The following is an 18,632-nucleotide window of genomic DNA, read 5'->3' on the forward strand; positions in this document are numbered from 1 at the left end:
TTTATACCCACATAAGACTGCTGATTTTTCTCACGAAAGTATATTTTAAATAGTTGAAAAATACCATCTCCTTCCTCCCCACTGAGATTAACATACAAATTTCTTTTTTACTTAAAGTGGGAAAGGAGAAAGCAGTAATGTTGATAAGACCATTTTCCACAGGTCTCAGGTCTCCGCATATCTTCTGACCAGGGACACTAAACACTAACAGTTTTTTGTTTCAGACTATCATTTCAAGGGTTTTTGTAGAGAATGTCTCCCTCTGGGGCAAAGGTTACAGCTGTGGTTGGACTCCTCAGTGGAAGGATAACATTCATCTGGGCTGCTCCATGTCACTCCCATGGGATTTGAAGGTAAAGGGGAACCAACATGAACATGAAGCTCATGCTGCCTCTGAATAATAAAGTCCTGTGTCTCTGACCCAAGAGTCTCAGCCAACAACCACAAAACTGAGGCACATTAACTTGTCTGCTTGCAAGTAGAGTAAAATCTCAGAGCCTTGACAGTTCTTGACAAGAAGGTCAAATCTACAAACACCCCAGTCTCCATGTTGTGCTGATTTTTCAAAATATAGAAAATAATTATAATATAAAGAATAGTATATAAAGAATAAAGGAATAAATAATATGAATATAGAAATATTATAAAAGAAAACCGTAGCTATCCCAGGAGAGGGGGACCAAGGATCTAGAGTGGGAGGGACATCTACTCAGAATATATGCAACATACATTAATAAATTTACCTTTATCTTATTCTTTACTCCTAATATATAACATATATTTTATATTTACTATAATATATATCCTTGCATACTGTTTGAATAATTTGCCATGTATGTGTATCACATTTCAATTTTTAAAATAAAAATCCTTGGTTCTCTTCCTCTCTTACCATCACCACTCTATTTCGGACATTATTTCAGGTCTGTGCATTACTCTAACAGTTTTCTAGCTAACCCTTCGCCAATCCAAATCATTCTAACGTCACCAAACTAATCTTTAAAATACTTTCCTGTTGATGGTGTATGTGATGTTGAAAAGGACCAATACCAAATAGAACTGTCAATCTCACTGTTTCTAAGAACTACATTTTCACATTCTAATACCTCAGAAATTGGTTTCCATCACTTATCTAAGATTCCATAAATAAAGACAATTCAGCACAGTGGTTAAAAAGTGGCTCCAGAGCCACTTTCCTCATTTGTGAAATTGGAATAATAATAGTACATACTTCATAGGACTATTGTGAGGATTAAAAGAGAGAATCCATGTAAAGTGCTTAGTGATGCTACCTTGCAGGTAGTATGTACTATATTAGCTATAATTACATGTTAGCTATTATTAACTATTAGAAGTACTATGTGTCAGGCACTAAACTTTATATACACTATTTATCCTTATAACTTTCATGAAATTATATCCAGAAGATAGAAATTCAAACAGATTATGAACACTCATAAAGGTCACATCACTAATTAGTGCCAGAACTCATCTTAGATCTTAGTAGTACTAACAAAAAAAGCCATGACCTTATTATTAGCCCCTTGAATGTAATTTGATGTTGTCAGAGCTTTAAAACAACAATTTTCAACTGGTGTGCTGTAAGAATTTTTAAAACATGTAATACCTATTTATTTAGTCAGGGACACTTGAGCTCTTTTCCCTCAGATTGTCATATTTTTAAAGAAATAACAGCAGTCAACACAACAATAGCCACTCAGTATGAATGCCCTGTCTTAAGCCATAAATATATAGGTCACATAACAGAGCTGCATCTTATTGGTCATGTTGAATAAGGTTGCATCTGATTGGTTAATTCTTGGTACCAGAAATCCTTTATTACAACCATAGGCACTTGATTTTCTAAAAAGTCACTTTGGCGCTGGCTGGTGTGGTTCAGTGGATTGAAGGCCAGCCTGTGAAATAAAGAAATCGCCAGTTCGATTTCAGGTCAGGGCACATGCCTGGGTTGAAGGTTGGGGGTGTGCAAGAGGCAACCACACACTGATGTTTCTCTCCCTCTCTTTCTCCCTCCCTCCTCCTGTCTAAAAATAAAATCTTTCTTTAAAAAAGTCACTTTGGAGCAAAAATGGTAGATAATTACTATTTTTTTGTAAATCAATAAAATTTATAACTATTTTTTGTCAGATCAGCAAAAAATGTATTTTTTGGTGTGCTACACTATTCTGGTAATTAGTTTATGTGTGCCACAAGAAGAAAAAGGTTAAAAATCACTGCTTTAGAAGGACAGGTCTAGGAAAACAATGGGTTTAATTAAGAAAACCAAACATACTTATATAGGCAAACAGATTAGAAATGAAAAACCCTTCCTCCTTTGGTTTACTATGTTCCTATTTAGACAGAGAAGGATGCATGTATATGCTATATATAAATCAAGCTATTTATTGTTTTTTATTTTTTTAATATACAGAAAATGCCACTCTTCTGTTCCTATAGAAAATCTAAATATATATACACTGCTTAGCATTTCAGCAACTGAATTTCAATGACTGAAGTTGACTTCTTCAAAATAACAAAAAAAGGGCTCAAATAATTTGCTTATACAGAGCCCAGCAGAAGTAATGCCTGCTTGAGTGTGGCTGGCAGGGTAATAATATGGGTGTAATAATTTATAGTTTTAATTTGAACATTTCATCTAAAATGTCATATGTTGTGCTTGACTGTGATATTTTTGTTACAGAATTACATGCTTATGATTTTATAATAAGATTTTATAGTAAAAAGGGGTGTTATTTGTGCCACTGTACAACAAAAGAAGCAATCAGAATGAGAGTAAACTGATAAAATATTAGCCCTCATTTTTAACAAGTTAGCACATGACTATTTCAAAGTTTCCTGTTTTGGATTATTTTTAGGAACTTCATCTACTTTATATCCATTATAATAACCGTGTCAGACATTTTCTTTTTCTTTTTTTTTGTTTTGTTTTGTTTTGTTTTTTAATTTTAATTTTTATTTTAATTTATTGATTATGCTATTACATTTGTCCCATTTCCCCCCTCCCCTCCCCTCCACCCTGTACCCCCTCTCCCACCCACGTTTCCCCCCTTAGTTCACTTCCATGTGCCATTCTTATGAGTTCTTTAGCTTCTACCTTTCCCGTACTATTCTTGCCCTCCCCCTATCTATTTTCAACCTACATTCTATGCTACTTATTCTCTATACCTTTCCCCCCTCCCCTCCTCCCATCCCCCCTGTTGCTAGCCCTCCATGTGCCCTCCATTTCTGTGGTTCTGTTCCTGTTCTAGTTGTTTACTTAGTTTCTTTTGGTTTTGCTTTAGGTGTGGTTGTTAATAATTGTGAGTTTGCTGTCCTTTTACTATACATGTCTTTTCTTTATCTTCTTTTCTTAGATAAGTCCCTTTAGCATTTCATAAAATAAGGGCTTGGTGATGATGAACTCCTTTAATTTGACCTTATCTGAAAAGCACTTTATCTTCCCTTCCATTCTAAATGAGAGCTTTGCTGGATAGAGCAATCTGGGATGTAGGTCCTTGTCTTTCATGACTTGGAATATTTCTTTCCAGCCCCTTCTTGCCTGTAAGGTCTCTTTGGAGAAATCAGCTGACAGTCTGATGGGAACTCCTTTGTAGGTGACTGTCCCCTTATATCTTGCTGCTTCTAGGATTCTCTCCTTCGCTTTTTACCTTGGCTAATGTAATTATGATGTGCCTTGGTGTGTTCCTCCTTGGGTCCAACTTCTTTGGGGGCTCTCTGAGCTTCTTGGATTTCTTGGAAGACTGTTTCCTTTGCCAGATTGGGGAAGTTCTCCTTTATTATTTGTTCAAATAACTTTTCCACTTGTTGCTCCTCCCCTTCTGGTACCCCCTATAATTCGAATGTTGGAACGTTTAAAGGTGTCCTGGATGCTCCCAAGGCTCTCCTCGATTTTTTGAATTCTTATTTCATCATGCTTTCCTGCTTGGTTGATTCTATCTTCCTTCTGGTCCACTGTATTGTTTTGAGACTCAGATTCCTTCCTTTCTCTATTGGCTCTCCTCCGCGTATCTTCCTGCATCTCTTTTATGGTAACCTGCATCCTTTCATCTAAATTGCGCCCAAAATCAACCAATTCCGTGAGCTTTCTAATCACCAGCGTTTTGAACTGTGCATCTGATAGATTGGCTATTTCTTGGTCACTCAAAAGGATGAGTCCTGGGGGGACTGATCTGCTCTGTTGCACACATGTCTTATGTCTTTCCCTGTCTCTCTCCTCGGTCTGGTCGCTCTTGTTACGGTGGGGGGCGGAGCCTTAGGTGTTAACCGGGGCTGGGCGCCCCAGTCGCTAGATTGTGACGTTATATGTGGGGGCAAGGGGGAATCAATGGCCGCAGTTCAGTTCTCCTGGGCCCAGACCTTTCCCCGGGCTCCTGGGCTGCAAGCTCTGCCCTGGTCCACAATCGCTGCCCCACTGGGTCCGGCAGCCGCAGCTTGCGTACTCAGGGTCCACCGCTGCGTTCCTGCGCCCCGGATGGCTGTCACGCCGATTCCGCGCCAAATTTCCCCCGACCTCCGTGCGCTGCCGACCCGCGCCAGCCCCACGCCCACTTGGCTCGTTGTCTCCTACCAGTCTGGATGTACGGGTCTACTTCAACTTCTTGGCTGTCCGACTTCCATTCAGATGAATCCCCTGTCGGTTCTGGGTGTTATGCTGACCGTATTTTATTGTTGTTCTAATCTTGGTTGTGCGAGGAGGTACGGTGCGTCCACCTATTCCTCCATCTTGCCGGAAGTCGAGACATTTTCAATAAAGAAATAAGATATTACACTTCCAGTCAAGATGGAGGCATATGTAAATGCACCTCAGCAAAAATTACAACTAGACTACAAAACAAATTATCACCCAGAACTGTCAAAAAATTGAGTTGTATGGAGCTTCAAAACCAAGGATTTAAAGAAGCCACATTCATCTAGACGAGTAGAAGGGGTGGAGAGGTGAAAGGCAGAGGCATGGAGAGGTGAGAGACAGAGGCATGGAGATGTGGAGAGGCACAGAGACAGAGAAATAGCAGTCCCACATCCCTGTGTGGTAGATAAAAATTGGGAAGGATACCTTGGGAATGAGGGATCCCAGCCCCAGATGAGACCACCCAGCCCAGGGTTCCTGCACCAAAAAGATAAATCCCCATACGTTCTGGCTATAAAAACCAGCAGGGATTAGGGTGGCAGAAGAAATTGTGGGATTCTCAGGAGACTCCTACTAAAGGGTCCACAACGGACTTAGGACTTTGGCAGACTCAGACCTTCTATGATATTCAGAACCAGGGCAACAGCTGGAAGAGCACTAGGGTCATATGGGGAGAAATCTAGAAAAGAAAGAAAAAGAAAGAAAGGGAAAGGAAGGAAGGAGGGAGGGAGGGAGGGAGGGAGGGAGGGAAGGAGGGAAGGAAGGAAGGAAGGAAGGAAGGAAGGAAGGAAGGAAGGAAGGAAGGAAGGAAGGAAGGATCTGTCTGTCTACAGGGAACCAATAGTGGACAGTGGAGGGAATAAAGCTGAGAATCAAATCAATAAGTTGAAACATAAGGAAGAAAGTAGTATTCAATCAGAACAACAAGAAGAAAAAAGAATTAAAAAAAAACAAAGATAGGCTAAGGAACCTCTGGGACATCTTTAAACATACCAACATCTGACTCGTAGGGGTGCCATAAGGAGAAAGGGAAAAGCAAGAAATTGAAACCTTATTGAAAAAATAATGGAAGAAAGCTTCCCTAATTTGGTGAAGGAAATAGAAATACAAGTCCAGGAAGCACAAACCAGACAGACACAAGAAGACCACACCAAGACACATCATAATTAAAATGCCAAAGATTAAAGATGAAGAGAGAATCTTAAAAGAAACAAGAGAAAAGCAAATAGTTACCCACAAAGCAGTTCCCATAAGACTATCAGTTGATTCCTCAAAAGACTGCAGGCTAGGAGGGACTGGCAAGAAGTATTCAAAGTGATGAAAAGCAAGGACCTAATACCTACATTACTCTACCCAGCAAAGCTATCATTTAGAATGGAAGGGCAGATAAAGTTCTTCCAGACAAGGTAAAACTAAAGGAGTTCACCATCACCAAACCTTTAATATACGAAATGTTAAAGGGAATTGCATAATAAAAAGACTATTATCAGAACAATGAACATTAAAATGGCAATAAATTCACAACTATCAACAACTGAATCTAAAAAACAAACTAAGCAAACTAGCAGAACTGGAACAGAATCATAGATATGGAGATCATTTGGCTGGTTATCAGTTGGGAGGAGGAAGGGAGAGAATGGGGGAAACGGTGCAAGGATTAATAAGTACAAATTGGTAAATACAAAATAGACGGGGATGTTAAGAAGTATAGGAAATGGAGTAGCCAAAGAACTTATATGCATAACTCATGGACATGAACTAATGGGAGGAATGCTGGAGGGAATGGGGGTATGAGGTGGAGTGGCGCAAAGGGGAAAATATTGGAACTGTAACAGCATAATCAATAAAATATATTTTTAAAAAATAAAAAGAATAGGAAAAAAGACAAAAAAGAAATGATATTAAGTTTGAATTAACATCTTTATGCTACTTAATGATCCATTTGAATTCAGTTTCACTTTGGAATAAAGAGACATTCCAGGAACATGAATAAAACAATTTAACTAGAAAAGGATAAAATCATGTTCTACTACTGACTACTATTTCTATCATAAATATTTTAATATCTTTATTTTACTGTAACAGCACATTAAATTGATGTTAGTAAAGACTAGATCACTTTTCTGGGTTGCAAATCATGGTTCAGAACCTTAACTTACAAAAAAATTTTCCAAAATTTCTCCCAAGACACATATTTTTAATGCCCTGATAAATTTATTAGCCACCTTAGATACGTAATTCCACAGTTTAATCGCAAATGACTGCTTCTCTACAGAAAGAATTCATAAATTTGTCATCTACAAACAGGTAGGTTCTATACCATTTTACCTCTGAAATTATCATGTAAGTTTGCCTACTATATTGATTCCCAAGGACACCTATTAAAACTCTTTTTTTCTATGCAGAGAAATGGTATGTGATGATTTATTTTGTTTCCTATCTTTATGTCGATTTGCTATTCATGACAATTTTTTTTTAAATTATGCCTCAACTCGCTTAAAAAAAGATGTAACAATATATTTCTTTCAACCCCATGGTAATTCAATATTAGATAGTCATTACAGACCAGTGGCCTAAACCATGATCATGAAAAACATCCCAGGGTCCCCTTCTCTCTCTCACTTACGCTCTCTCAATTTAGTCAGTCACCAAGTCTTACCCATTCTAACTAAACAATTTTTAAATTCTGTTTTTTCTACTACTTCATGTTTCTTGAGATTATCCCAAGTTCAAACACTTTCATTTCTCTCCTGTATTACTGCCATAACCTTCTAAATGGTCTCCTGCCTTCCAATCTCACCTTTCGCCACATTTCCAGAGATTTTTGGTAGCAGTGGTGGGCATCAATTTAATTATGCTACTCACCTACTTAAAATCATTCATTGACTACAGAATAAAATCTAAACTCTGTGGTATGAGATACAAGGCCTTTGTGACTTTGTCCAGCCTCATCTTCCACAATAGGTCATTCCTTGTCCATACTGCCATGCTCTTTAATGTCACTGTCCTTTTACATAAGAGCTTCCTATACCTCCTACACTAGGTCACCATATACCTCCCTCATCCATCATGACCAACGTTAACCTCCTCCTCTTACCCCTCTAAAGCCCCTGAACCACCATCTCTTTTCCCTAAGCAAAGTGAAATCACTTTATAGCACCTATTCAATTTAAATCTTCACCACACATACCAATCTCCCTCAGTAAACTGGAGCAATTTCAGAAAGGTAGGTTAAAAAGTTTTAAAAAACAGGACTTGCAAACAAACCCAATTTAGGCTCATACTATGTAATTCTGGGCATATTTGCCTGGGTTATCTTTAGATGTCTCACCCGAAAATGGGATAACATCTAGCAAAGTATCCCACACATAAAGCCACTTTCCCTTTCCCTCCGTAAGGCAAAGCAAAAAGTGTATACAAACATGGTCCTCAATGTTTATTGAATGAAAGAAGTTTCCTACCACTGATTTATAACATGCTTCCTGACCCAATTCCAAAAATGGTAAGTCAAGGTTTCGCAATGGAAAAGCAGACTGACATGGTCAATGAACCTATAGTTTATTACACAATGTACTGGTCTGGTACTAAATAGTGCCCAAAGAGGAGGTAAGTTCCACTGTTTATATCTTTGAAATGGAGACTGACTTCACACCTCCAATATAAAGATTTGAATTTGTAGTGTGCCAATAATGGCCTACCAAAACTCACTGAACAGACTTAAAAATTTATCCATTTTCTCTTTCCCCTAAACTGCTTAAGGCTGTAGCAGGCAGAATAATGATGCCCCAAAGATACCCATGTCCTAATTCTGGGAAGCTGTGAATATGTTAATATATACAGCAAAAGAGAAGTATGTTTGCAGATGGAATTAAGATTGCTAATCAGTTGACCTTAAAATAGGAAGATTATTCTGGATTATCACAGCCTAAGGTAGTCTCAGGACCCTTAAAATCTGGAAGAGGGAACAAAGTCAGAGAAGGATATGTGACAAATGGTGGAAGCAAGGTCAGAGTGATGTGATTGATGTGATGTGATGTGATGTGATGTGATGTGAAGTGCTGTGGGAGCCTGACGCCCTTGGTGGCTTTGAAAAGAAGGAGGCCGTGATCCAACAAATACAGACAGCTTCTAGAAGCTGGAAAAGCCAAGAAACAGATTCTCCCCTACAGCCTCCAGAAATATAGCTTTGTCAACACCTGAATTTTAGACCAGTTGGACCTATAGCAGACTTTTAACCTACAGAATCATAAAACAGTAAATTTGTTTTATGTCACCAAACTTGTAATTTGTTACAGCAATAAAAGAAAACTAATACAACTGCCTTTTTTTTTTTTAATTTTGAGAAGTCCGTTAGAGTCTTTAAGGCAAAATGTAGATACCCTGGGGCATTGCAAAATCAGGTTTAAAAATCTCTAATGGAATGAGAGAAACATTTAAACATTTGAATGTTTCATTCAAAACTTGGAATTTAGAAAAAACAATGCTACCACAGAAGTTTCAACTTCTAGTATAGCTGATGGAGTAGATACTATCCATCTAAATCACTTATGTTATTTTAAAATCTGGAAAAAATATTTTAATAAATAAAAGAACAAAAAGCTTTCTGAAGGCATTAGAGAAAAACCAAATGCACGCAGGCACAGGAGGGGTGCCTATACTTAGAAGAAGCCAAAGAAGTATTTTGGAGGTTTTCTTCCCTTACATCTTTTAGCCTGAAGGCAGGCCCCAGTCAATCGGGTGCTGGGCAACTAAAACCCTAACAGAAAACCTGCAACCTTAATGGCTTGAAGAACCACAGGTGAGTTTGGGACAACTGCACACATGGGAAAGTGGGAAATCCCAGAAAAGGAAGAGCAAGAGAGTAGAAGCCCCAAATTCTGTGGATGACCCCAAACCATGCATGCACATGAGGCAAACTCCAAGCAGTTCTGCTAAAAGAACTGAACCAATATTTCAGTTGCTTCCCACAAGGGAGTTGGGTAGCAGTTTGAGTTCAGTTATGTTAACTGCCTACAACTCCTTGGAAGAACTAACAAAATCTAAAACTTCTAAAACATACCATTCACAACATCCAGGATATAACCCAAAATTACTCAACATACAAAACAAAATAAACAAAAACAACCCATTTCCAAGAAAAAGGACAATCAACAGAGATTACCAAACAATTTCAAAGCTGCTACAACCACACTTAAGGTCATATTAAGATATGACTTAAGGTCCTATCTTAAAGAAAAAATCATCAATGACTGAAATGATAAAGAGAAACTATAAAAATGAAACATAAAAATTCTAAAACTGAAAACACAATCCTTGAAAATGCCACCACAACCCTCTCATCCCTGCTAAACTAAGTAGTGGCTTAGAAGAGAGGAGGTAGCTGCACAGTGATGCCAACATTATAAAGTCAATGGCAGTTACTAAAGGAAAGAAGAAAGTCTCTTCTGACTACTGATCCATAATTCATAACTTTTAGGTAATTCTTGACAATCACTCAATAAGGTATTACAGCACTTTACAGAAAGAAAAATGAGGGTCAAAGAGATTAAGAAATATGCTCAAGGTCACACAATTAGTTTTTTCCAAACACTTCTAGATACAGTACTAAGTTCTTGATAATTTTTAAGCTACGATGAGCTCAAAAGCCTGTGGCTGAAGAAAATAACAGCTAGCTAATAAAGCAAAAATTGTAAGACAATAAGCAATTTCTTTGAAAATGTAAATGGTTTCTTTAAAGTTTTCTCCTTTAGGAAAGCAATTTTATTAGGGACCTCTTTATTCACTTTTCCTGTGTTTTCCTAGGTCATCTGACACCCCACTATTTGTAAAAGTAGAGGAAGGGTCTAATTATGTAAGTTACAGAACATATAATGGAATGCTGTGCAGCAGCATTAAAAATGACAGTATAGAAATGTTTACTGATGAGGAAAGCTGATCGAAATGTACTATGGGGAAAAAAAGGCTACAAAACAGTGAAAAAATATCATCTGATTTTTAAAAATTTTGTGAGGTCTGTTAATTGCACTTCAAAATGTTAAACATGTTGGTAATTTCCAAATTGATGAGACAATGGGTGATTTTCATTTTTTGAGTTTATTTTATTTGTTGTTCTTAATGTTATGTTTTTCCTACAATATATTATTTGTGTAAAAGCTTGTAAATCACACCATCATGCTGTATACCTTAAAATTCTATAGTGATGTCAATTATTTCTCAATAAAATTGAAAGTAAAAAAATTAAACATATTCATCAACTCAACAAATACTTATTGGGTATATATTATATACCAGGTAATGATTGTTAAAAAAAAAGAGAGAAAGTTGCAGAAACTTGATAAAAATGTTCTTCTACTAACTGAGGTTATTGTTCTTTTTCACTGTTAACATTACTTTTCAATTTATACCCTTTAACCTCCTTCCTCAAAAACAGAAGAAACTAAAATCTATTTATACTCTAATTTTACCCTTTCTACTAGTAAACAAGGCCTGATCCTCATATGCCCTCACCTGTGGCTCTGCAAGAGCCTCTAATCTATTTAGTCTTCCTGCCTCTGGCTCCCATCAAACTAATCTTCCTTCAGTTCCATCCAGTGATCTACACAATACAGAAAACTGACCATGTCCCTCTGCTCCTCTAAAACCTCTCACTGACTCTTCACCGCCTCTAAGGTAAAGTCAAATTTTTAGTATGGCATGCAACAGTTTCAAGATCTGGGCCCAGCGCACCTCTCTCATTTCATCTTGGAACTCTTTACCTGTAACAACCGAGTCCAGCAACACTGCTTGTGGCTTTTCATAGCAAGAACCTTTTCCTTGCCAACTATCAAGTCTTTTCTTATGTTATTTTTTCCACCTAGAATACCCTCTCCCCATCCATCTGACCCCATTCCCCAATCTGTTACTATTGCCTGCATGAAAAATCTCACACCACCTTCAGACCAAATTGGATGACCTTATTCATACCACTAACACTGCTTTTACACTGTATATTGACCTTAATCTAAAGTTCCTTTTATACGAGACTATTAACTCCACAAGAACAGGGAATGTCTAAATCTGATTATGTAATATAAGAAATAACAATACCAACCTCATCAACAAGATTTAGAATTTAAATATTTAACACAATGCTTAGCACTTAGTCTCTAAATGTTACCTATAGTTACTATCCACACTGTTATATGGATACCTTGTACATGACCCACAGTAGAACCTCAAACGTTTATTAGAAGAGTAACCTGTGCAAAATGGAAATGTTCCCATTTTACAACTGAGGAAACTAAGTGAGAAAAATAACAGTCAAAGTCGAAAAGATAGAAAAGGCGGTTAAGTCACCATCCAAACTCAGGTGTAATTCTGAAGCCCTGAACTTATTCTCTACTACTATGAACTATCTATATCCCTTTCTCCTGAGAACTGACTCAACCTTTCTATTTTACTCCAAGGACAAAAAGGCTTCTTTCTTTCCAGTAAATGCCGTTATACTCGTCATGTCTGTAATCTGCATTTTTAAGTCAACTTGAGTGTTTCAACCTGAGATTCAATTTCCTTGCCTTAATATGAGATGTACTTGGATCTCAAAAAAACCATTCAAACTCTAAAATCCTGCTGTGCAGTACTTGTGGTGCTGTTCTCTTACGTAGTTCGTTCGTTACGATTATTTACCGAACTTTTCTGATATTCAAGGCACAAATGCAGTAAATGAAACATTGCGGTCACCCTTTCCTTGGCCTAAGGAAACGCTCCTAAAATAATCAAGCCAGAGCCTACAATTCCAGAGTTCTCTCCAGAATGCTGCAATCTGTCAACAACAAGGTCAAGGGGGTTGACATGCAAGCTGCCTCCTTCGGGAGCAGGGCCAAAGGAAACAGATCTGGCCGATCCAGGCACTGGAGTGAAACTGGATAAAACAGAAGAACAGCAAGATGCCCCTTCTTCCTCATCTCCGTGACAAAGTTAGGCGTAATCTCCCCAGCCCTATACAGGAGGCCACGCACCCTCCGCAGTTAAATTTACCGACCCTCCCTCAGAGGTCCTAGCTTGCGGTGGAGCTGCAGCAACCTCTCTCGGGAGAGGGCAAAGGCCGCAATGTCCTTGCCGCTGTCTGGAGGCCTGTCCAAAGCCCGGGGCTTTCGTGCGCTCACAATAAAAGGAGACAAGGAGAGAGGGAGAAGGGCGGAGGCAGCGCCGGGGCTCCTTCTGAGCCTCCTTACCCACTGGGCGGTGAGGCCAGCCGCCCGGGCCCGGAGTGCGGCAGAGAAGAACATGGTGGGAAAAACTGTTGGTATTTCCCGGCGGCGCCAGTCAAGGATCCCCAGAGCGCCTAGGACGCACGACGTGCGCGGCCCTGAGCCAGGCCGGACGCGTCAGAAGCCGCAGCCTACGCAGAGGCAGCGGGGGCGCGCGAGGGTTCGCGAAGGACGCTGGGGCCCAGGGGGTGGGCATTTCCCGGGGAGAGGGGAGGGGCGAGGCCCAACTGGGGCCCAAAAAGGTCTTGTGTTGCCGGCTTCAATGGTGTCTCATCCTTGAAAGGAAGCGGTCTTGAGCGGCATCCTGGGCTCTTGGGGATTGAAACACGGACCTGGATTTATGGGGTGAGATTCCCTTGTGGAGAGCCTTATAAGGATTTAATCACTTCCTTTTTTATTGTGGTTACTTTAAGAAATATTCCGTTTCAACCCCCTATAAATTATATTTTACGGATTGCAGAATTGAAGATACGGAAGGTTTCCACCGACCTCCAATTGCCTTGGTTCCCATTCTTTTGCTTTAAGGATGTGTACCGACTTATTTAGGGGTGAAATAATATATCTAGAGTCTGCTTCAGAGTAATGGAGAGTGGGCGTTATAAATGAAACGGTATTGGCTAAGAGTGGTTGACTGTTGGAGGCCGTGCAGTAGTTCTCCTTACTGTTCTCAGTACCTTCGTACATGTTAGAAATTTTCCACAATTAAAAAAAAAAAACCTCTTCCTTCTTGATGTTTGTTTGGTCATCTCTGGAAATTTCAACAAGTATTTATTCAGTAACTTATATAATATGGACAGCAATGTTTCCTGCTTTGTGTGGAGGGTTTGCCAGGCTGTTCTTACACAACTAAAACCAAAACATATCACCAATTAAACACATACAAACTTACAACTTAGTGATTCTAACTGATATGGCATGAATTCTTTTAATCTGGTATGCGTGTTGTCTTTATATTCTATTAGGGCCTTCTCTAATCTCCTAGTCTAGAGTAGTCTTCATGATAGCTTCCCTAAATGTGCCTGCCCCACTTTCATTACCACATTTACCTCATGATTATAACCTCCAGAGGTGTGGAAACCTGCTCTCCCCAACCTGTGCAGTTCAACAATTGACAATGTACCTGGCATATGGAAGGCACTGAATATTTATTGACTGAATGAAAAGCTTGTACATGGTGCAAGTATTTAGCATCTCTAAAAGGGTCGTGTGTTTCAGGTTGCATTTATGCTTATATGTATGTGTATCAATGAGTGTGCTTTTTGCTACAAGTAACAGGAGACCTAACTAAAGTAGATTAAACATTATTGGATTCATTATCTCACGTGAAAAGAATTCCAGAGGTAGAGCAGTTCCAAGATTAGGTAATTCAGTTGCTCAAGAATGTCCTCAAAACCTGAGTGTCTTCCATCTTTCTACTCCACCATACTCAGCTGTGACTCACAAGATAAAGCAGTTCCAAGTATTATATGCAGATGATGACTTTTCAGGAAGAAAAGAAATTATTACCTCTCCAGTGTCCTAGATGTTCCTTCAGCAGACTTCTTTGCCTCATTGGCATCTATCAAGATAGTTAGGAGAACAAGCTCTTGAATCAAACTGCTGGTTCAGATTCTAGCTCTACTGCTTTCTACCTATGTGACTTTAGGCAAGTTAGTCTTTCTGGGCTTCACTTTACTAATAGTACATACCCTCTTCATAGGTTTATTATGGGAGTGAAATGAGTTAATACCTATAAAGTCCTTTTAAAAGTACCTAGCAAAGTCAGTGGTCAGTAAATATTAGGTTGGGGTCTTCCACAGTAGACTAACATCTTTGGAATTCACAGTCCATAGACAAAGTACATGCCTCATTAGTGCCCAAGGAGAAGTAAGAACTTAGCAGGTGTCCCCAATTTCTGTTATGTAGAAGCAGAAACAGTGCAAAGAGTAATGTTTAAATAGCCTGTTAACACTTTCTCGAATATGATACAGGAAGTATTGAACTAAAAAGTTCATTTAGTTTTTTTCCATATGATGGCTCTAGCAATGCTTGGTTGTCTTTAACTTAGTTCGAAACAACTTTGTTACAGTGTGTTGTGACAGCTGTCATATCAGCATGCATTTTTCTAAAAATTTATCAAAATTGGTGAATTTTTGTGCAGCCATTTTAATATTGAAGATGGAAGGAAAAAATTCAACAATTTTTGCATATTATGCTTTATTATTTCAAAAAAGGTAAAAACGCAACTGAAAAGCAAAAAAAAAACAAACCAAGATTGTACAATGTGTGGAGAAGGTGCTGTGACTGATCGAATGTGTCAAAAGTGGTTTGCAAAGTTTCTTGGTACTATTGGCATTTTGGCCAAATACCATATTTTTTGGACTATAAGACACACTTCCCCCCACCAAATTTGGGAGGAAAATTGGAGTGAGAAAAATGGGGGTGCATCTTATAGTCTGAATGTAGTTTACCTGGCTCGCTGTGGGGGCAGGTGGGGGCCTATGTTATTTATGTTATTAAATATTTTACCACATTTTTTACTTCGAAATTTTTTTTCCTCTTTTCCTCCTCTAAAACCTAGGTGCATCTTATGGTCCAGTGCTTCTTACTGTATGAAAAATTGGGTAATTCTTTGCTGTGGGGCTGTCTTATGCATTGAAAGATGTTTAGCAGCACCTTGGTCTCTACCCACTAGAAGCCAATAGCAGGAAATAGCCAACATACTCAAAATATCCAAATCAATAAAGTTATTGGTGAAAATGAAAAATGTGTCTTTTTACTTTATGGAAAAAAACTAAACAGACTTTTTGGCCAACCCAATAAAATGCTTTCAATTCAATGGTTATTCAACTACCAATACATGTGGCACCACTCTATTTACAGGTCCAAAAGATTTGTTAATGTCTAGCATGACTTTTGCCTATCCTTGACCCAATAATTATTTCAAATGAAAATGTCAGAATTAATATCTCTCACACCCAGTAATGTGAGTTCATTTCTAGAATTACTCTACTTATGAATAACATAATGCACAATCAACTATTCTTCCCAGAGTCCTTAGGATAGAAATGTGGGTACTGTTTAGAAAATTCCTGTTCTTCTTCCCACTCTCAAATCCATTGTTTCTGGGCATAGACCAACATGAATATCAGTTACTCCATTCACTCTATAGGCTTGATTGAAATTGACTTGATTCTATACGTGTAATGAACATTATGGCTGCCTAATAGGTATATTTCAGTGTTCTAAATGAGTGCTGCTAATATAAGCCCAGAGAAGTTGGCCCTAATTATAATGGTCATCTCTTTAAAATTTTTGTGTGTGTTGTTGTGGGGGGCAAGGACTGGGAGTTACAGGAACTAGACTAATGACCTAATGTGGGAATTTTGGCTCTACCGTGCCTCATTTCTTTTCCATTTAAGCCATCACAAATAGGCACTATTGAGGACATGCTATAATGAAAACCATGAACTTTATAGTAAGAGGGAGTTGGATTTGAATACTTTTTAAAAAATTTTATCCTAATTGTTGTTCAAGTACAGTTTTCTGTCCTTTACTCCCATCTCTCCCCACCTCCCTCTGAATACTTTTTTTAACTTGATTTTTTCACTCAATCTTTTATTTTTTTAATCTATTTTATTAATCGTGCTATTACAGTTGAACCATTCCTCCCCCTTATTCCCCTCCACCCTGCAACCCCCTCCCACCCACGTTCCCCCCCACACACACATACCCTTCCTTAAGTTCATATCCGTGGGTCCTACATTTAAGTTCTTTGGCTTCTGCATTTCCTATACTATTATTAACCTCTCCATGTCTATTTTGTACCTACTATTTATGCTTCCATAAACCTTTTCCCCCATTCTCCCCCCACTGATAACCATCCAGGAGATTTCCATTTCTGTGATTCTGTTCCTGTTCTAGTTGTTTACTTAGTTTGTTTTTATTTTTGTTTTTTTTAGGTTCAGTTGTTGATAGTCGTGAGTTTGTCATTTTACTGTTAGTCGTTTTTGATCTTTTTCTTAGCTAAGTCCCTTTAACATTTCATAGAATAAGGGCTTGGTGATGATGAACTCCTTTCACTTGACCTTATCTGGAAAGCACTTTATCTGACTGTCCATTCTAAATGATAGTTTTGCTGGATAGAATAATCCTGGGTGTAGGTCATTGCCTTTCATGACTTGGAATACTTCTTTACAGTCCCTCTTTCCTGTAAGGTTTCTTTTGAGAAACCAGCTGACAGTCTGATGGGTACTCCTTTGTAGATAACTTTCTCCTTTTCTCTTGCTGCTTTTAAGATTCTCTCCTTCACTTTAATCTTGGCTAATGTAATTCTGATGTGCCTTGGTGTGTGTGTGTTTTGGGTCCAACTTCTTTGGGACTCTCTGAGCTTCCTGGACTTCCTGGAAGTCTATTTCCTTCTCCAGATTGGGGAAGTTCTCCTTCATTATTTGTTCAAATAAGTTTTCAATTTCTTGCTCTTCCTTTTCTCTTTCTGCCACCCCTATGATTCAGATGTTGGAATGTTCAAAGTTGTCCCAGAGGTTCTTAAGCTTCTCCTAATTTTTTTTGAATTCTTGTTTCTTCATTCTTTTCTGGTTGAATGTTTATTTCTTTCTTCTGGTCCAAACTGTTGTTTGAGTCCCAGTTTCCTTCCCTTCCCTGTTGGTTCCCTGTACATTTTCCTTTATCTCACTTTTCATAGCCTTCACTTTTTCCTCTATTTTGTGACCATACTTAACTACTTCTGTGAGCATCCTAATTACCAGTGTTTTGAACTCTGTATCTGATAAGTTGGCTATCTCATCATTGCTTAGTTGTATTGGTTCTGAAGCTTTAATTTGTTCTTTCATTTGGGCCATATTTTTTTTTTGTCTCAGTGTACTTGTTACATAGTAAGGGGCAGAGCCTTAGGTATATGCCATGGTAGGGCAACCCACATCACTGTGTAGGCGTGCTGTATGTGGGGGAGGGGTCCAAGAGGGAACAGTGGCACTTGCTGGGCTCTCAGCTGGCCTTGAGTCACTTCCTTTTCTACCCACAAGCATATTGGGCCCTTATGGTGTTGATTCCCAAGGGGAGAGGGGTAGTTTTGTGTACCTTCTAGGACCCTGTGGATCTCTCCAGTGAAGACTCCTGTGAGGCTTTGAGTTTCTCCTGCCACTGCAACCCCCACAGGTTTTTTCAGTCAGAGGTTTTGAGGCCTTATTTCACCACACTGGAATCCTGGGTTGCGTGGTCTGTCTCACTCCCCAGATGTTCCTCCCAGTTTATCTGCGCGCGAATGTGAGACCACCCACTCCCCCAGGGGTCACCTTGCCAGGTCTGCCAGCTACCACCTTGCCCACCCAGGTTCTCCAATCACCACCTTGCTGCAAGTCCTCTCTACCTGGCTGCCATCTCTGCCCCTCCTACCAATCTGGATGAATGTTTCTTCTATAACTCCTTGGTTGTTGAACTTCCACACAGTTCAATTTTCTGGCAGTTCTGGTTGTTGTTTTAAATTTATTGTTGTCCTTTTGGTTGTACAAGGAGGCACAGTGTATCTATCTACACCTCCATCTTGGCTGGAAGTCTCTGGGTTTGAAATCTGACCTCATTACTTGCTAGATTCTGTAAAACTTTGGTCCTCAGTTTCTGAAAGTACAATTAAAGCATTAAATCATTCAGTTTATGGAAAATAATTAACATGGTTCCTGCACACAGTTCTTTTCAGAATCAAACAAGGTGATCCACTTCATCTGCAGAACACTTTA

General features: G+C 38.9%; 1 protein-coding gene across 1 annotated transcript in view; it reads right to left on the reverse strand.

Annotated features, from left to right (window-relative positions):
- NDUFV2 (NADH:ubiquinone oxidoreductase core subunit V2) overlaps positions 1–13,014 on the reverse strand; it is a 44,389-nt gene extending 31,375 nt beyond the window's left edge. Inside the window, exon 1 of the mRNA XM_045850141.1 lies at positions 12,862–13,014. Coding sequence (XP_045706097.1) covers positions 12,862–12,915 — 54 coding nt within the window. The 5' untranslated portion in view covers positions 12,916–13,014. The remainder of the gene's footprint in view (positions 1–12,861) is intronic.
- Positions 13,015–18,632: the final 5,618 nt, after the last annotated feature.

Source organism: Phyllostomus hastatus, unplaced genomic scaffold, assembly GCF_019186645.2.
Source record: "Phyllostomus hastatus isolate PE091 unplaced genomic scaffold, TTU_PhHast_1.1 phas_contig_80, whole genome shotgun sequence".
NCBI lineage: Eukaryota > Metazoa > Chordata > Mammalia > Chiroptera > Phyllostomidae > Phyllostomus > Phyllostomus hastatus.